General features: G+C 53.5%; 1 protein-coding gene across 1 annotated transcript; it reads right to left on the bottom strand.

The window, feature by feature from the left end:
• Positions 1-676: 676 nt before the first annotated feature.
• SEC62 (SEC62 preprotein translocation factor) lies at positions 677-19,816 on the bottom strand. The gene is made up of 8 exons (XM_032968431.2): positions 19,700-19,816; positions 8,816-8,924; positions 7,809-7,914; positions 7,085-7,271; positions 5,588-5,683; positions 5,352-5,412; positions 4,897-5,016; positions 677-3,794 (listed from the first exon to the last, which is right to left on the bottom strand). Exons 1-8 carry the CDS (start codon positions 19,736-19,738, stop codon positions 3,133-3,135), a joined length of 1,380 nt encoding a protein of 459 aa, XP_032824322.1. The 5' UTR covers positions 19,739-19,816; the 3' UTR covers positions 677-3,132.
• Between the last annotated feature and the right edge of the window lie 431 nt (positions 19,817-20,247).

Here is a 20,247-nt window from a genome sequence, read left to right as displayed (position 1 = left end):
CATGTGAGTTATACACACACTCTACCACATGTGAGTTATACACACACTCTACCACTTGTGAGTTATACACACACACTCTACATGTGAGTTATACACACACACTACCACGTGTGAGTTACACACACACACTACCACATGCGAGTTATACACACACACTCTACCACATGAGAGTTATACACACACTCTACCACATGAGTTATACACACACTCTACCACATGTGAGTTATACACACACTCTACATGTGAGTTATACACACACTCTACCACATGTGAGTTATACACACACTCTACATGTGAGTTATACACACACTCTACATGTGAGTTATACACACACTCTACATGTGAGTTATACACACACTCTACCACATGTGAGTTACACACACACTCTACCACATGTGAGGTATACACACACACTACCACATGTGAGTTATACACACTACCACATGTGAGTTACACACACACTCTACCACATGTGAGTTACACACACACACTACCACATGTGAGTTATACACACACACTACCACGTGTGAGTTACACACACACACTCTACCACATGTGAGTTATACACACACTACCACGTGTGAGTTATACACACACTCTACCACATGTGAGTTATACACACACTCTACCACTTTCACAGCATTCAGCGGACACAGGCACAAGCTCGGGGCGTGCGAGCGGTTAAGAAGTGTTTTTAATTCCAACTTGATACTTGCACAGTTAATAATGTTACCATAGAACAGACACGGACATTTAAAATGTTTTTTTAATCGTATCTATGTGACAATATTACTTTAGCCTTGCACACTTCCAAAACGGCAGAGGGTTGCTCGCTGCACTCAGGCGGAGATGGGCGCGGTGGCAAAGCGAGACGGTGAACACGGAACGGCCCTCGAGGATCTCTCGGCTCGGTTCGATTCCCCCGTCCCACACTCCTGCTCCTCCAATGTGGAGACACTCCCCGTGACTCAACAAACTCTCAAGAGCTAAAGCCATGACAAGAGCAAGCGTGCCCGCTTGCTGCAATGTCCAGCGCACCGGACTTTCAACCCAGAGGAGGGGGTGCCAGTTGGGGCGCATCTCCCGGCGCGGCAGTTTAAATGGCTTCATCTCACCGCGGCCAATGGGCGGTGCGTGTACGCCCCACCTCTTCCAACACAACTGCTCAGCAGCGGAGGTGTATAGAACGAATACTGCACCCTCCTCTCTCGGGCTCTCCCCCGTTCCAGGGAGGCCATTCCAACACCAGCGGGGCGGGAGCCAGCAGACTGCAGGGCTGCGCCTCTGCAGAACCTCAACCCCCGAGTCTCGAGACTCTGGGGGAGCACCCGGGAGAAAACCCCACACACGCGAGGGATTGACACTCACAAGCGCCATTTCCCTTTGCGGCCACCCTTGTGGCTCAAGATGGGGCGTTCCCGTGCACGTGCTTAACCAGGCTCGGGCTCTGCTTAGCTTGCGAGACCGCCTCCAGCCACCAGGTCGGGGGCGACCTGGTGGCAGGAGGCCGGAGCCTGCCACGTGTTGGTTTCACTGCTCACCATCCCCTCCTCCTCCTGTCATCGCTCTTCTTTGTGCGCTAACATCGTCTATGAAATGACCGTGACTTCACCTTCCTCTTATGACCACCGGAGGTCAATTACAGACAGGGGTGCATTTCTTGCTTATTTTTCTGGTACGGGATTAGTGAAACACGCACAACGGGCGATCCGTTTACAGACACCTGCTGCTGCTAACCTCGAGGAATCTGCAAACTAATGGATTGTGCAGGTGGCTGGGATGGACTGCCGTATCCTAAGATGGTGAGAGGGGGAGAGGAGAAGGGGATGGGAGGCAGTGGCTTGGCACGACCTTCATCCCGCAGTGGATTGATGACGGCTTGATGGCGAGGCAATGTTGGAAGGATTTCCATTCCACCGGTTGCTAAACATTGACTCGGCATCTCAGAGCACATCTTGCATCCACATCTCAATCGTCAGCTGTCGTTTATTTTCTCTATTTTCTGGCCTAGGGGATCCCCCACCCCCAGTGGCAGCTGTCCCTGTGCAGCACAAGTCGAGGCCTGCAAGTGGGCAACACAGTGTTCTGTTTGGCAGAATGGGGGCGACGATGTAAACGACACTTTATTTTGGAGCCCCTTTCTTACCTGTCCGCCACCAATACTCAATAAATTTGCGTACCAACGTTCGACCCCTCTGCGAGATAATGGAGCCATCATCGCCTCCACAACATTCACCTATGTTGACGGGAGGCTTAGAGAGAGAGAGAGTGGAAATTGGCGGGGTATCTATAACTGGATTGACCCTGTATATCCGCAACTGGGACACAGCACTTGCACAGTGTCGCATCTCTGTCGCTCTGAGCACTCGTGAGACACGTGCCACGTACTCCAGTCTACCGGCGACCAGCAAAACACTCAGCAAGGAGTTCAAGCCCTGGCTACAGTGCGACCGCACTAACGCTACCGCCCTCAAGCAATCTAACGCAACGCAAAGCGGCGTGGCAATTAACACTGGATCAGGCGCGTCACACACGCACGCGCACACACGCGCAAACACACACGCTACCCACCTCCACAGAAGAGGAGCAGCGGGGTCAGGAAGAGAGAGGAAATGAAATGGGAGGGGCGCGAGACGGAGAGAGATGCCGAGAAGCTGAGCAGGTGAGGGACGAGACAGTGGAGAGGGGCTGAGGTGGGGGGAGGGCGTGGGAGGGAAGAGGGGGAGGTGGTAGCCGCTCTCCGCCGCGAGTCACGACGTCCGACGTTTTGCTCCACGTGCCGCCGGAAGCTTCTTCAGCGGCGGGAGGCGGATCACCGCCACACTCCGCCCCCGCCCGGCACGAGAAGCAAAACGTCGGGTGGGAAGTTGCGTGAACAGCGCGACCACGGGGACAAGAACCCCCCCCACCACCCCGGTGGTGGTGGGGGGGCTGGGGCGTGGCGGTGGAATGATCGCGACTCGGAAATCGTGCGCACCCGAGGAGCGATGACCGTTTGGCGGAACTCAAGATTGTATGAGGAGAAACGACGAGGAGGAGAGACGGCGAAGAGGTGCGGGTGTGGGAGCGACGACGCGGCCGCAGTCAACGGAGAGAAAGTTCGGAGGCGGCGGCGGCGGCGGCCGTTCCATCTCAGGGATGCGACGACGCGCTGGCCCCTGCCTCGTCGGCCGCCTCCTCCTTCCGCTTTCTCCCGCTGTCGCCGTCGTCGCCGCCGTCGCCGTCGTCAGCGCCGCCGTTGTCGCCGTCGTCGTTAACGTCACCGTGAGAGCCCCCGTCGATCTCCTCCTGCGAGATCACCTCAAAGTCATTGCCGTTGCTCTGGTCGCTGCCTTCGTCGGTCCCTCTCTTCCCGCTCGCCTCGTCATCCTCCTCCTCCTCTTCCTCCTCTTCCTCCTCATCCTCCTCGTAGTCGTCGTCATTGTCAGCCTTGGCCGGCCCGCCTCCGTCGCCGTCGTCGTCGTCGCTGTCCGTGCCGTTGGACGGCCCCAGGGTCTTGGGCACGACGGCCTCGGCGCAGGCCTCCCCCGTCGTTCCGCTCTTCGAGCCGCGTTTGCCGGCGTCGGATTTGGCCGCCGCCGCCGCCGATTCCGGCGGCATTGAAGACGACGCGGCGACGGCGGCGTCGGTGGCGGCGGCGCCGGCGGCTCCGGCGGTCCCGGTCTGCCGCTCGTGCGTGTAGAGCGGACGGAACGAGTCGAGGAAGCCCACGTCGGCGGTGAGGTTGGGCAGCAGCCAGAAGTGGTGGCGGCCGCCCGTCAGCAGCCAGATGAGCATGAAGAGGATGCAGCGCGCTGGGGGACGAGGAGGAGAGAGACACGGGGAGGTGGAAACGGCCGTGAGAGGCCAAGGCGGGGAGGGGGGGCACAAAGGTGGGCACGTGCGGTTAGACGGGTGGACGTGCAGAGAGACGCACGGGCAGGCAGACCAGGAGACGGATAAATGGGCAGGCAGGTAGACAGACAAATAGATGAATGGAGAGATGAACAGAGAGACAGACAGATGCAGATGTGTATCGGAGTACAGTCATACCTCGGTATACGACCGCTTTGGAATACGTCGAATTTGGTATACGTCGTGTTTTGACGAGGAAAACATTTCTTGGGATACGACGTCTTGCTTTGGGATACGATACGCTTGCTAGAACTTGTATGGGGCGGGATAAGTCACCGCGTACCCGCGTACACCCCGTTCACGACTGAAACAAAGCGCCGCTCCTCAGTCTGCCTGTACAGTAGATCTCGTTCAGTGCACAACCCTTGCTATAACTCTCCGTGAATTTTCACGTGTGTTTTGTAATTTTAGTTTATGTATGCATTTTAGTAATAAGTAGTGTCTACATTATGTTATACAACGCTATTAATGTATAATATGCCATATAAAATATAATTTCTTATACTCTGGAATGGATTATTTCCTTTCCCTTTATTTCTTATGGGAAAAATTTGTTTGGTATTCGTCATTTTCGGTCTAAGTCCTACCTCCTGGAACGAATTAACGACGTATACCGAGGTACCACTGTATATGTGTGTAGGTGTACACACGTCTGTTTGTGTGTGTGTGGAGAGCGCTCGTGTAGCGGTTAGCGCTACGCTGCGCTATGAACTCGGCGGCCCGAGTTCAATTCTCGCTCAAGGCCAACACCAGTGACGATTATCTAAACTGGTCCTGGGCCTCCCCTAGGTCGACTCAGCCTCATTTCCTGGTGGGGGGTGTAAAAACATCGCCACTGGGGAGACAAAGGCGGCTGGGCGTGGTGTTGGCCACTCACCCCCTCGTGTGCCGTGTCGGCCTTTATAGGTGCTCGCTAACAGCACTTGCCCCTACAGTCTGTTAAGGCTACACGGGGGATCTTTGTCTTTGTGTAGGCTGGGTGTGCGTGAGGGAGGGACTCACCGACGGCCAGGAAGAGGATGCCTCCGATGAAGCAGCCGGCCGCCACGCTCAGGTAGTACACGCCCACACGCATCTCGGCCGGCCACAGCGGGAACAGCGTCGCCGCAATCACCGCAATCACTGCGCCACACAGCACCACACACACGGCGTACAGACGCAGCACACAGACCCAGCACACAGACGCAGCACACAGACGCAGCACACAGACGCACCACACAGCCCACAGACGCAGCAAACACAACTACAGCACACTCAACACACACGGACGTATGTGTTATATGCAAGTTGAACTTCTTTCACACCGTACGTAGCCAACCGTGTTAATCGAAGGCGCGCATACAACTACAGAGCACAGCATATACCACTGCAGCAAAGACACACAAATACAGCACTCTTACGGACACAACGCACGCAAAGAATGCTCATTTGAGGCCGAGTTGACCTAGGGGACGCACCCAAGATGAGCCCCATGATGAACGTCTTGGGGTGAACGGGGTCGTAGATCCACACGAAAACCTGCGGGAGGCGCGGGGGGGAAGAACACGGCGGGGAAATCAGCACCCGCTCACGGGAGGAGGTGCGTGGTGTGATGAGGTGGGAGACATAGGGAGGGGGTGCGTGGTGTGACGAGGTGGGAGAGGCAGGGAGGGGTTGCGTGGTGTGAAGAGGGAGAGAGTGGGCGGGCTCTCACCTCGTTGCCGTCGATGAAGATTTGCTTGTCGTGGGGCTCAAGTTTCATCCTCCTCTTTGCATCTTTCTTCTTCTTTGGGCTGCCCGGCTCATCCTCCTTCATGCACAGGGCACCCAGACGTCGACTCAACAGCGGCCAAGTCACACCGGTCCATGCATAAATAACGACACTCAACTCATAAATATTCCCACTCCATTCATAAGTACCGAGTTAAAGCTTTCGTGACTGCAGGAATTCATATTCTTTGGGTCTTTCGGTAAAGTCACGTAGATAGGTTCAAAGAAAATAACAAAAAAAAACTACGACGTTTCGATCGCAATTCAAGCGATCGTCATCAGGAACCCAAGTCACCAGCTACTCAGTTGTGATCGAAACGTCAGTTTATTTTTTATTTTGTGTTACTTTCTTTGAACCTATCTACGTGACTTTACCGAAAGACCCAAAGAATAAGAACCACTCCATTCATAAATACCACAAGTTCATATTACCAGTCCACTCATAAATATTGCCAGCCTATTCATATATCACACAAGTCCATTCATAAATATTACCACTCATATTTGTTCACTAGGGGTTGTTCGGGGGCACCATAGGCGCCATAGGCGTCCCCGAACAACCATTTACGGCCTTCGGCCAGGAATGTCACGAAAAACATTGCACACGAACGACACATTCACGCAAGCACCCGATGCTCCGTTTGAAAATGAAACATTTTTAATTGTATTATGTTTTGAATTAGATAATTGTATTTCTTCATTAAAAGCTTATATCATTTTACATCTGGAATACTTAATTGAAAACGACATTTCGTGTGAATTTCCTCTCGTCGTTAAGTAGATGGCCTTGCTGGGGGTTTGGTTCGATGCGGACTTTCACCCGCCCCTCTATAGCCCCGCCAAGCGTTGGTTGGCTACTTGGTCCCGGTCACGTGACGCAATTCAACCAATCCGTGCTGCGTTAGTCACAGAATGACAGAATAACAGATCTTGGTGTTTATATTTGTTCATTGGGTTGGGCCACGTAATGATCTTGCCAAATCTGTGCCGTGAAACCCTTCACCAGCCGACACGGCCAAAACCAACAAAACTGTGACGTGTTTGTTCAAGCGCTTAACGACGTGCCCATTATCACTGATCTAGCTCACTCAGCAGTGAGTTAAGAGCCAGATTTAGCAGCGATTAGATCTGCGCAGCAGATGGATGCAACAACGACAACGGCGGTGATGATGATCGTTGTGATCTCATTGCTATCTCATCGCGTTCTCCCTCCCTCTCTCGATGCAGCAGCTACGTCGAGTTACGGTGTGCGATTTGCGGGCAGCCAAAATCGCGGAGGCAGCAACTTCATCAACGCCGCACGTAGCAAATCGCCTCTCCACCCCCCCACACCACCACCCTGTTCACACCTGGCACGAGGCACTGCTGACGAAGCGGTCACGAGACCGGGCGAGGCCGTGCTGCGTCATCCACCATCGGAAAGAACCCTCCTCCTCCGTACCTTGCGAGCGTCCCTCTTGGCGTCTCCCTCTTTGTCTCTCTTGTCACCGTCCTTCTTCCTCTCCTTCTCCCTCTTGCCCTTCTTCTCCTCCTCCTTGGGCGGCTCCGGCTTCTCGCGCTTGCCCTCCCTGTCCGGCCGCTTCTTGATCACCTTGAGCGCACGGTGGAAGTACTGCTTCTGCAGCAGCCTGGTGGGGCGGCGGAGTAGGAGGGGAAGGATGGGGGGGGGGGAGAGGAGGGGGAGTGAGAGGAGGATGGGGGAGGAGAGGAGGTGGGGGGAGGAGAGGGAGGAGGTGGGGGGTGATGAAGGAATCAGCACCACTGAGCGAGTATCAGTTCCGATATAAAGCAACGAGTCATTAATGATACAGAAATACACACAAACGTACACACGCACACAAAGGCAACGATCCCCCCCCCCCCTGTTGCCTTAAGCATGCACCTATGACTGGACGTGGCACCGGAGGAGGTGGTGTGGCCAACACCACATCTGGCCGCCTGTCTCCCCAGTCGTGAAGTTTACACGCACCAACAGGCACTCATTTAAGGCTCGGGCGACCTAGGGGAGGCCCAGAACTGGTTGAAATATTCACCGCTGTTATTGTCCGTGAACGGGAATCGGACTCTCGGATTACGGGGTTCGTAGCGCAGCACGATAACCACTACACTACCGCTCCCCCCACACACGGGCGCTCGCTAACACACACACACACGTGTTTGCATACCGGTTGCAATAGGCGACCACGGACTCTCGTGTGGTGAACAGGATCTCTGTCCCCTTCTTCCCTGTGGCCCAGTTCGACTCCAGGAGCGTTTCCACTGCCTTGGAAGCTTTCACAGCACAAAACAACAGAGACAAAGATTCCCAATGTAGCTTATAGCAGACTATTGGGGCAAGTGCTCTCAGCGGGCACCTATGAAGGCGGCGCAACACACGAGGGGGTGGGTGGCCAGCACCACGCCCCGCCGCTTTTGTCTCCCAATTCTGATATTTACACACTGCACCACGTACTCATTTAAGGCTGAGTCGACCTAGGGGGAGACCCAAGATCGATTCAAATATCACACTGTTATTGTGGTCGTGAGCGAGAATCGAACTGGGGGCCACCAGGTTCACAGCGCAATGCGCTAACCGCTGCTCCACCACCCCACACACACACGGCGATATTTAGTTGTTTTGGTTGTTGTTGTTGTTGTCTGTGTCGTGGGTTCGAATTAGGTGCCCACACACACACAGCTTGGACGCAACACTATTTATTAGAACGGTAAGTAATATAAAACTGTACATAAGGTGGTGACCACCTTCCTCAACTCACTAACACTCTGGAACACTATACAGCGTGACCCAGGCAGGCAACGGGCTGCCTGGTCCCGGACGACGACCCGGGGACTTGAGGTTCGATGATGTCGTCTTCACTTCGGGGTTCAACAGCCCCGCTCTGTCTTCACACCCTGCTTATAACCGCTCCGGCGTGGCCGGCTCTGCCCAGGCCACGCCTCCCTTCCCCCCCCCCCCACCTCTGGGAAGGTCCGGGTCCTCCACCACGTGACCCCCCAGGCACCCCCTTGGGGCCCCCAGCCCTCGTACGGGCCGACACAGTAGTGACGTCCTATGTCACTCCATCTGTACACGACCGTACAGACGCTCACCCACCAACACCGCGACCACCCCCACCAACCGCGATCCTCACGCCGGCTCGCACGCTCAAGCGAACGGTGGCGGGCGACTCACCCACAAAGTAGTCCACTGAGTGGCCCATCATGTTGGTGGACTTGGTGGGGCAGTTAAAGCGAAGGTACTTGGCAACAGCCGTCTCCTCCTTGTTGTCCTCGCCGCTCGCCTGCGTGCACGAAACAAAGACAAAGATCCCCCGTGTGTAGCTTTTATAGTGCGGATAAATGTCATCGCGTTTTTTTTTTATCCTTGCAAAAGCGTAACCAAGGGGCCGTCCATAAATGACGACACGCGCTTTTGGACGATTTTTTACCCCCCCCTCCCCCCAGTCACACGGCGTCATGACGTCACAAAGCTCTGCCCCCCCCCCCCCCCCCAAAATGCTTCAAATCGCTTTAAACTATTGTCATTGTAGTGCGTATTTAATGTGGCGCTGCACTCTGATGTAGTAGGAGAAAACAATTATTAAAAAGTCTATTTAATTAAGTAGAACGTGTTGTCTACAGTGAGGGAAAAAAGTATTTGATCCCCTGCTGATTTTGTACGTTTGCCCACAGACAAAGAAATGATCAGTCTATAATTTTAATGGTAGGTTTATTTGAACAGTGAGAGACAGAAAAACAAAAATATCCAGAAAAACGCATGTCAAAAATTTTATAAATTGATTTGCATTTTAATGAGGGAAATAAGTATTTGACCCCCTCTCAATCAGAAAGATTTCTGGCTCCCAGGTGTCTTATATACAGGTAACAAGCTGAGATTAGGAGCACACTCTTAAAGGGAGTGCTTCTAATCTCAGCTTGTTACCTGTATAAAAGACACCTGTCCACAGAAGCAATCAATCAATCAGATTCCAAATTCTCCACCATGCCCAAGACCAAAGAGCTCTCCAAGGATGTCAGGGACAAGATTGTAGACCTACACAAGGCTAGAATGGGCTACAAGACCATTTCCAAGCAGCTTGGTGAGAAGGTGACAACAGTTGGTGCGATTGGGTGAAAATGTTGTGGTCAGATGACACCAAAATGGAGCTCTTTGGCATCAACTCAACTCGCCGTGTTTGGAGGAGGAATGCTGCCTATGACCCCAAGAACACCACCCCCACCGTCAAACATGGAGGTGGAAACATTATGCTTTCAGGGTGTTTTTCTGCTAAGAGGACAGGACAACTTCACCGCATCAAAGGGACGATGGACAGGGCCATGTACCGTCAAATCTTGGGTGAGAACCTCCTTCCCTCAGCCAGGGCATTGAAAATGGGTCGTGGATGGGTATTCCAGCATGACAATGACCCAAACACACACGGCCAAGGCAACAAAGGAGTGGCTCAAGAAGAAGCACATTAAGGTCCTGGAGTGGCCTAGCCAGTCTCCAGACCTTAATCCCATAGAAAATCTGTGGAGGGAGCTGAAGGTTTGAGTTGCCAAACGTCAGCCTCGAAACCTTAATGACTTGGAGAAGATCTGCAAAGAGGAGTGGGACAAAATCCCTCCTGAGATGTGTGCAAACCTGGTGGACAACTACAAGAAACGTCTGACCTCTGTGATTGCCAACAAGGGTTTTGCCACCAAGTACTAAATCATATTTTGCAGAGGGGTCAAATACTTATTTCCCTCATAAAAATGCAAATCAATTTATAACATTTTTGACATGCGTTTTTCTGGATTTTTTTTGTTATTCTGTCTCTCACTGTTCAAATAAACCTACCATTAAAATTATAGACTGATCATTTCTTTGTCAGTGGGCAAACGTACAAAATCAGCAGGGGATCAAATACTTTTTCCCTCACTGTATATTGATTTAAAGTTGCGCATTTTGATGTGACGTCACATTTCTCAAACCCCCCCCCCCACCCCTCGTCACACATCGTCACAAATGTCTGACCCCCCCCCCCTAGGTGTGTGATGTCATTTATGGACAGCCCCCTAGCCGTCTCGGTGAAGTCTCCGACTCTAAAGCTACTATGGAGACCGCATGGTGAACCGGCAGCTTCCCTCCCTCCCTTAGTCCCACCACAAAGACAAATATCCCCCGTGTAGCCTTCACAGACTGTTGGGGCAAGTGCCGTTAGCGAGCACCTATGAAGGACTGAACGGCACACGAGGACGTGGGTGGCCAGCACCACGCCCGGCCGCATTTGTCTCCCCGGTGGCGATGTTTACTACACATCGCACCAGGTACTCATTTGAGGCTGAGTCGACCTAGGGGAAGCCCAGGACCGGTTCAGATGATCGTCATCGGTGTTGGCGGTTAACGAGAATCGAACTCGAGTCTCCAGGTTTGTAGCGCAGGGTGCTAGCCACTGCACAACCGGTCCTCACATATGTATGTGTATGCGCACAAGCGTGCATAAACACACACACACGTGCACAGAAAGGCGCACGTATGCTGTTAGTGAGCATCTGTGAAGGCCAAATAGCCACACGAGGGGGTGGGTGGCCAGCACCACAAACGGCCACCTTTATTTTGCCGAGTGTCAAAGTTTACGCACTGAACCAGGTCCTTATTTAAGGTTGGGTCGACCTAGGGGAGGCCCAGGGACCAGATTCAGACGTCCAGCACTGTCGCTGGCTGTGAGCGGGGATCGAACCCGGGTTGCCCGTTTCCCAGCGCACTACGCTACTGCTCCCCAAGCAAACAACAAAGACACACACACACAGGGGCACACACACAAGCACACACACAAGCACACGCAGTGGGGTACGTCACTCTTCCCCGTCTCCCTTACCAAACGACCAGGGTTCCCTTTCTCACTCAATCATTTCTGCGGGCGCTGGTGGACCGGAGCATGCAGTGCATGTACTTTGAACTTCTTTCGCACCGTACGTAGCCATCCGCGCTAATCGGAGGTGCGGGCGGGGGGGGGGCAATAAACGAAACACGGGTGGCACGTGACGTAGTCCCAGTCACGGCGAGGGGCATACTTGACATGGTGTGTTGGGTGGAGAAATATTTTCTCAACTCGCCGACTGTTATCAAGCCCTGGCGAGGCCACGGATGGCTCTTGCATTGTAGCAACACACCTGGGCTGCGTGTCCCGGGTGATCCGACATGACCCTGAAACTCTGTCAACGTGACTGCATTTGTTTATATGCAGGGTCGTTCATGGCATAGGAGATCTTAAAAAATCGACGGGCCAACTTTCCTTGCCCGTTTAGTAACGATTTCAGTGACGATCGCGCTGACCAACCGCACGGCATATTCCAACGCCGTTGGTCACGTGACAAGCACGCTGCATAAAGAACAAACGTTCACAAAACCTCACGGCACATTTTCAGTCCACGGCTGGACGAGGTGCTCGCCACACCGTGCGGCTCGTGAGACTTGGGCAACCATACTTCACCACAACGGTAAGTACAGGTTTGGCGAAGGTCGGCAAACCGATTACAATCGCCGTTTTCAAATAATTGTTCGCATGAGATCATCCCTCACTCTTATTAATTCCTTTGCCGTTCCGGGACGTCTGGAAGTTGCAGGGTGTGGCGTCTCCCGTTCACCGCCCGATCTTGGACCGCGCGAGCGTCTCGTTTCGTTTAGAGAGGCGCAGCTGCGCCGCTGTTTTTAAAGACACTATACCGTACTCACCGCAGACAAGCGTAGCGACACGACCACCGCACGCTACCAAAGCCGACACCATGCCACGCGCGCACACTCCCCGCGTGGCCTTCTACTTTCGATTCCATTCGGAAATGATTCCGTCATTAGAATGGAATCGGGAGAAAAACCCGATGAAATACCCGCATGTACGTCATCGGAATGGGAAAGGATTAATAATAATGATGATGTCAGGAGCACCATGACAGTGCTCTGGTGACATCACTGTCGTGCGACTGCTGTGCCATCAAAAGGGCAGACTCACCAAGAAACAACAAATCACGTTGGCGATGCAGCTGCTGTTGCTGCTGCTGTTGCTGTGTTGGCAGTGGTGCCCAAGCCCAAATATAAACGCAATCGTCAATAACAAACAGCGCGGCCTCGGCAGGAGAACTTTACCAATAAACTTTTGTGTTCCTCTTGGATCGTCTTCAACGGGAGCTGCTGTGACCCCCGCGTTACAGACGGGACACAGACAATGGAATGCATTGGCACTTTCAACGACAATAAAAAGCCACGAGCTCTCGTAGATTATACAACGGAGGCTATGGGGGCCCAGGCTCTACAACTTCACGCGCGTGTCTTATCTGCACAAGACAAGTGTGAATACACAGGTGACACAACGCAAGATACGGGCGAGACGCTTGCTCCATTACACCACGCAGATAAAGAGAGGCCACAGGGTGGACAAGAGTTGGCGTGGAGAGAGCACCTCATGAGCGCCGTTCCCAACTCCTATCCATTCCAGCTCTCACATGTGCGGCGAACAGGGCCGTGGGCCCAAACGTCAGCCGTTATATATTTTTTTTCGTTTACGGCCACACCACACACAGTATTACTGACGGATGTGTTGCGTAATTTTCGTTGTTACACGTGTGCTTGTGACGCCACTGCAAGCAGCGCTGGACGCTTTCCTCCGTGTCCAAGCGCTACTCCTCTGGTGATGTGCCTGTCAAAGCTGCTGCGGCTGTTGCATTTTAAATCTTGTCGATGCCGCGACGTCACTCGAGCCGTGTGCACGACGCCCCACCGGGCTCCCTGGACTCCCATGCGCACCAGATGTTCCAGCTCGAGAGATTATCCGTAACAGACTCGTCATTTGAGACCCAAACATTGCACCGCCTGGCTGTCTTTGACATTCCTCATCCTCCTCGAAGACACCGGTGTTGTAACCACCGACGGCGCAATCAGAGCACCGCCAGCAGGCCGATGCTGCACCACATCTCCATCGCGAATGGAAAGTAAAATATTTAAAATTCGCGGCGGTGCGACTGTGGCCACGCAATACAAACTCTGGAGCGTTGCAGTAAACCCACAGTGGCGTGCGCTCCCGACGAGGAGGAACAGCGGAACGACACGAACTCTCTCTCTCCCTCTCTCTCCCCTGAGAAACCCCCTTCGTCGTGGCCAGCAGACCTCGACATTGGCATCTAGCTCCTGAAAGTTTTGCTGGTGGCTGTCCCATGGCTCTGTGACTTTGGGGGACTGACATCCACTCACGGCACGTTGACATTATGTACACACGTTTATTTATTTGTCCCGTGTGTATCTGGTGCTCTAACTTGTGACCACACCACGTGTATAAAGTGTTGGCTAACCAATTATTGCCGCTGCCGTTCGTGTGCGAAGAATCAAATGCAGGTAAGCTATTTTCACGAACCAATAAATATAAGCAATGCTACGCCTTGCTGTAACTTTAAAAGCTCTTGGATTTCTCAGTCATGAAAGGTCTTAAAACCGTGTGGGGCAGCCCAGGACAGACGCACAGCCCTGGACGCGTGCCTCAGCAATACAGAGTAGTGCCCTCGGTTAACGTTTTTAATCCGTTCCACGAAAACTACAGGTAGTCCTCCACTTACAATGGAGATGCGTTACGACGATGCCATCGTAAGTCGAAGATGGCCTAGCATACCCAGGAGTCTTAAAGAATGGTGATAATTTAGCAAAACAGAGCAATTTACAGTACCGTACTGTATAATCTATATACTGTATGTATTTATTCATTACAATACTGTATTGCACAGTAAAATGTAAAGTAAAAAAACAAGGTAAATTCTTAGCCTACCTATATGAACTGCAATTTAATAGAAAGTTTTTTTCAGGAAACAATCCTATCTGCTATAAAAAAAACTTTTAACATGCATTGAACGTATGGTATCGTGGTAACCCTAAAATGAAATCGCTAAAGCTACGTGTCATACATGCATTGAACGTATCGTTCGCTACTGCGTTAGCCTGCCGCACGAAATGTAAAATATTTTTTAATTTTGTCGTATCGCCATCGTAAAGTCGAGATATCGTAAGTCGGACCATCGTAACTCGGGGACTATCTGTACTGTGAACCCAAGTAACTGTTAAATCGAAGACAGAGCCGTTGCTTCCACTGCCAAAACCAAAAATGCAATAATGTAAACAAAGCCAGTTAATTTGGCGCCGCCGATTGGCTGAGGGCACGGCTCAGCCCCACTTTACTAGTGCTCGGATTGGCCAAAATTGGCGCCCGCGTGCATATCACGTGAACACGGTACCGTTACATCAACAATGTTAACATTCATCTTCTTTGGTTCTTTCGGTAAAGTCACGTAGAATGAGAATAATAAAATAAGACCATAAAATTCTCACGACGTTTCGGCCACAACACAAGTAGCCTTCATCAGGTGAAAGAACAGAACTGTCGGGACGACAGTGCTCCAGTAGTTGCATGACATCACCAGTGCCGTGGCAACTACCATGCTGTCGTCCCGACAGTTCTGTTCTTTCACCTGATGAAGGCTACTTGTGTTGTGGCCGAAACGTCGTGAGAATTTTATTGTCTTATTTTACTTTATTTTATTATTTTATTCTCATTCTACGTGACCTTACCGCAAGAACCAAAGAAGATGAATCATTGCAGTCACGAAAGCTTTAAATCGAAATTTAATGTTAACATTCGTCACAATGTGAACGTGAGTCGGAACCATGGGGTCCTATGGGAGGCAAAACCTCAACCTAAAAACCGCTAACCGATGTCACTGTTAATCGAGGGACCGCTGTATGTTTGACGATACGATATCAATGTTCTGGCTCAGAAGATGATCGTGACATCGGATTTCCACAAGGGCATCATCGTATTTAAAATCATTTTGTATGTTTGTGCTTTGGTGCACTTCCGGTACGAACACAAGATTGCTTGAAAGTGTTTCAACTGCAACTCACTCAGCCTATGCCTGCCCACGAGTCTCTCATTATAATATTAATCACAGCTTTACAATCTATGACTAAAGCTAAAATATATTTAACCAGGTAAGGCCCACTAAGCTACGACGTAGCTCTTTTTCAGAAGCGACCTGGCCACAAATCCTAGCTCAACAAAGTGGCCCATCATGTGGACATTTATAGCAGACAAATATTCAAAACGCGTAATGTTGATTCGAAACGTGGAGGAAAAACCCGAACGACCCGGAGATAAATCCACGCGACCATGGGGAGAGAGACACCGCAAACTCCCAATATAGAGCAGGCGTCAGGGTCAGGATCGAACCCACAACCTCCAGTATACCAGGCGAGGTAATTAACATCTCCTAGCCACCGTGATAATGAAGAAAGAGACAGACACCGCAAACTCCCAATATAGTGCAGGCATCAGGGTCGGGATCGAACTCACGACCTCCTGTATACCAGGCGAGGTAGTTAACATCTCATAGCCACCGTGATGATGATGATGAGAGACGCAAACTCCAAATATACAGCAGCAGGCGTCAGGGTCGGGATGGAACCCACGACCTCCTGTGTACCAGGCGAGGTAGTTAACATCTCATAGCCACCGTGATGATGATGAGAGAGACGCAAACTCCAAATATACAGCAGCAGGCATCAGGGTCGGGATGGAACTCACGACCTCCTGTGTACCGGGCGAGGGAGTTAACACCTCTGAGCCACCGTGGTGCCGTAGTAACACACACGTTGCCAGCCACACGCTAAATTACTTAATAAACTCTCACTGGTGATGTCATGCAACTACCATGCCGCAAATTTACGCTGCACAATATCGGAGCGGCAGCCAAAGAGTGGAAATGTGCGAACAGTTTTCCATTGGGCGAGACGAGGCAGGTGAGATGACAGCAATATTAGACACAGGTAAGGCAAGAAAGATAAGACGGATCTGACCTAGTGAGTCCTGATACAGGGTGAGACCCAGGTGAGAGAGATTAGACATACAAAGGACATAGGTGAGACACAGAAGATGTGACACGGGGTGATGAGGCAGAGGAGGTGACACGGGGTGATGACACAGAGGAGGTGACACGGGGTGATGAGACAGAGGTGACACGGGGTGATGAGACAGAGGTGACACGGGGTGATGACACAGAGGAGGTGACACGGGGTGATGAGACAGAGGTGACACGGGGTGATGACACAGAGGAGGTGACACGGGGTGATGAGACAGAGGAGGTGACACGGGGTGATGAGACAGAGGTGACACGGGGTGATGACACAGAGGAGGTGACACGGGGTGATGACACAGAGGAGGTGACACGGGGTGATGAGACAGAGGAGGTGACACGGGGTGATGAGACAGAGGAGGTGACACGGGGTGATGAGACAGAGGAGGTGACACGGGGTGATGAGACAGAGGAGGTGACAAGGGGTGATGAGAGACAGAGGAGGTGACACGGGGTGATGAGACAGAGGAGGTGACACGGGGTGATGAGACAGAGGAGGTGACACGGGGTGATGAGACAGAGGAGGTGACACGGGGTGATGACAGAGGAGGTGACACGGGGTGATGACACAGAGGAGGTGACACGGGGTGATGAGACAGAGAAGGTGACATGGGGTGATGAGAGACAGAGGAGGTGACACGGGGTGATGAGACAGAGGAGGTGACACGGGGTGATGAGACAGAGGAGGTGACACGGGGTGATGAGACAGAGGAGGTGACACGGGGTGATGAGACAGAGGAGGTGACACGGGGTGATGATACAGAGGAGGTGACACGGGGTGATGAGACAGAGGAGGTGACACGGGGTGACGACACAGAGGAGGTGACACGGGGTGATGAGACAGAGGAGGTGACACGGGGTGATGAGACAGAGGAGGTGACACGGGGTGATGAGACAGAGGAGGTGACACGGGGTGATGAGACAGAGGAGGTGACACGGGGTGATGACACAGAGGAGGTGACACGGGGCGATGAGACAGAGGAGGTGACACGGGGTGATGAGACAGAGGTGACACGGGGTGATGACACAGAGGAGGTGACACGGGGTGATGAGACAGAGGAAGTGACACGGGGTGATGACACAGAGGAGGTGACACGGGGTGATGCGACAGAGGAGGTGACACGGGGTGATGACACAGAGGAGGTGACACGGGGCGATGAGACAGAGGAGGTGACACGGGGTGATGAGACAGAGGAGGTGACACGGGGTGATGAGAGAGGAGGTGACACGGGGTGACGACACAGAGGAGGTGACACGGGGTGATGAGAGACAGAGGAGGTGACACGGGGTGATGAGAGAGAGGAGGTGACACGGGGTGATGAGACAGAGGAGGTGACACGGGGTGATGAGACAGAGGAGGTGACACGGGGTGATGAGACAGAGGAGGTGACACGGGGTGATGAGACAGAGGAGGTGACACGGGGTGATGATACAGAGGAGGTGACACGGGGTGATGAGACAGAGGAGGTGACACGGGGTGACGACACAGAGGAGGTGAAACGGGGTGATGAGACAGAGGAGGTGACACGGGGTGATGAGACAGAGGAGGTGACACGGGGTGATGAGACAGAGGAGGTGACACGGGGTGATGAGACAGAGGAGGTGACACGGGGTGATGACACAGAGGAGGTGACACGGGGTGATGAGACAGAGGAGGTGACACGGGGTGATGACACAGAGGAGGTGACACGGGGTGATGAGACAGAGGAGGTGACACGGGGTGATGACACAGAGGAGGTGACACGGGGTGATGAGACAGAGGAGGTGACACGGGGTGATGAGGCAGAGGAGGTGACACGGGGTGATGACACAGAGGAGGTGACACGGGGTGATGAGACAGAGGAGGTGACACGGGGTGATGAGACAGAGGAGGTGACACGGGGTGATGAGGCAGAGGAGGTGACACGGGGTGATGACACAGAGGAGGTGACACGGGGTGATGAGGCAGAGGAGGTAACACGGGGTGATGAGACAGAGGAGGTGACACGGGGTGATGAGACAGAGGAGGTGACACGGGGTGATGAGGTAGAGGAGGTGACACGGGGTGATGACACAGAGGAGGTGACACGGGGTGATGAGACAGAGAAGGTGACACGGGGTGATGAGAGACAGAGGAGGTGACACGGGGTGATGAGACAGAGGAGGTGACACGGGGTGATGAGACAGAGGTGACACGGGGTGATGAGACAGAGGAGGTGACACGGGGTGATGAGACAGAGGAGGTGACACGGGGTGATGATACAGAGGAGGTGACACGGGGTGATGAGACAGAGGAGGTGACACGGGGTGACGACACAGAGGAGGTGACACGGGGTGATGAGACAGAGGAGGTGACACGGGGCGATGAGACAGAGGAGGTGACACGGGGTGATGAGACAGAGGAGGTGACACGGGGTGATGAGACAGAGGAGGTGACACGGGGTGATGAGACAGAGGAGGTGACACGGGGTGACGACACAGAGGAGGTGACACGGGGTGATGAGACAGAGGAGGTGACACGGGGTGATGAGACAGAGGAGGTGACACGGGGTGATGACACAGAGGAGGTGACACGGGGTGACGACACAGAGGAGGTGACACGGGGTGATGAGACAGAGGAGGTGACACGGGGTGATGACACAGAGGAGGTGACACGGGGTGATGAGGCAGAGGAGGTGACACGGGGTGATGACACAGAGGAGGTGACACGGGGTGATGAGAGACAGAGGAGGTGACACAGGGTGATGAGAGACAGAGGAGGTGACACGGGGTGATGAGACAGAGGAGGTGACACGGGGTGATGACACAGAGGAGGTGACACGGGGTGATGAGGCAGAGGAGGTGACACGGGGTGATGACGCAGAGGAGGTGACACGGGGTGATGAGAGACAGAGGAGGTGACACAGGGTGATGAGAGACAGAGGAGGTGACACGGGGTGATGAGAGACATTCCGGCCTCCCCTCTCTTCGCTACCCCCCCGGTGCTCGACTTCGCCCGGGGGTGCGCGGCGCTCCCAGGGAGGGCGAGGAGCTCGCGCGAGGTAAAGCGGCGCCCCCCCCCCCCCCCGAAGTTCCCGTGCCGTGCCCCCCAAAGCGCCCCCCCCAAGTTCCCGTGCCGTGCCCCCCAAAGCGCCCAGCCCGAGGCGCCGTGGCCCCCCACACGAACCTGCTGCTTGCGCTGCTTCCTTCGCTCCGCCATCGCCATCTCGGCGACCGTTGCGTGGCCGATCTCGCGAGAGCTCCCGCGCGCTCTCGCGAGAGTTGCAACGGCGGCGGCGGTGTCGTCATCGCGGCGGTTGGAGCTACACGGCGGCCATGCTGGGTAGGGGTGGGGAGGGGGAGCGGTGGCGCAGCGGTTAGCGCGCTGCCGCTGCGAACCCCGGCGACCCGAGTTCCATTCCCGCTCACGGTCACCAACAGCGGTGACGACTATATGTACCGGGTCCTGGGCGTCCCCGTGGTCCACTCAGCCTCAAATGAGTACCTGGTGTGTAGTAAACATCGCCACCGGGGAGACAAAGGCGGCCGGGCGTGGTGCTGGCCACCCACCCTCTAGTGTGCCGTCCCAGCCTTCACAGGTGCTGCTCGCTAAAATTTGCCCCTACAGTCTGTTCGAGGCTACACGAGGGGGGGTCTTTGTTTTGGGTTTTATGCAACGCGCCTGATGGAATGTGTAAGACATACTTCACATTTTTGTATGGAGAGGGTTGAATT

Source organism: Petromyzon marinus, chromosome 39 (genome assembly GCF_048934315.1).
Source record: "Petromyzon marinus isolate PM22_M1 ecotype Great Lakes invasive population chromosome 39, UKy_Petmar_22M1.pri1.0, whole genome shotgun sequence".
Taxonomy (NCBI): domain Eukaryota; kingdom Metazoa; phylum Chordata; class Hyperoartia; order Petromyzontiformes; family Petromyzontidae; genus Petromyzon; species Petromyzon marinus.
Note: the sequence above shows the minus strand (reverse complement) of the source record. Positions and strands in the feature narration are given on the sequence as shown.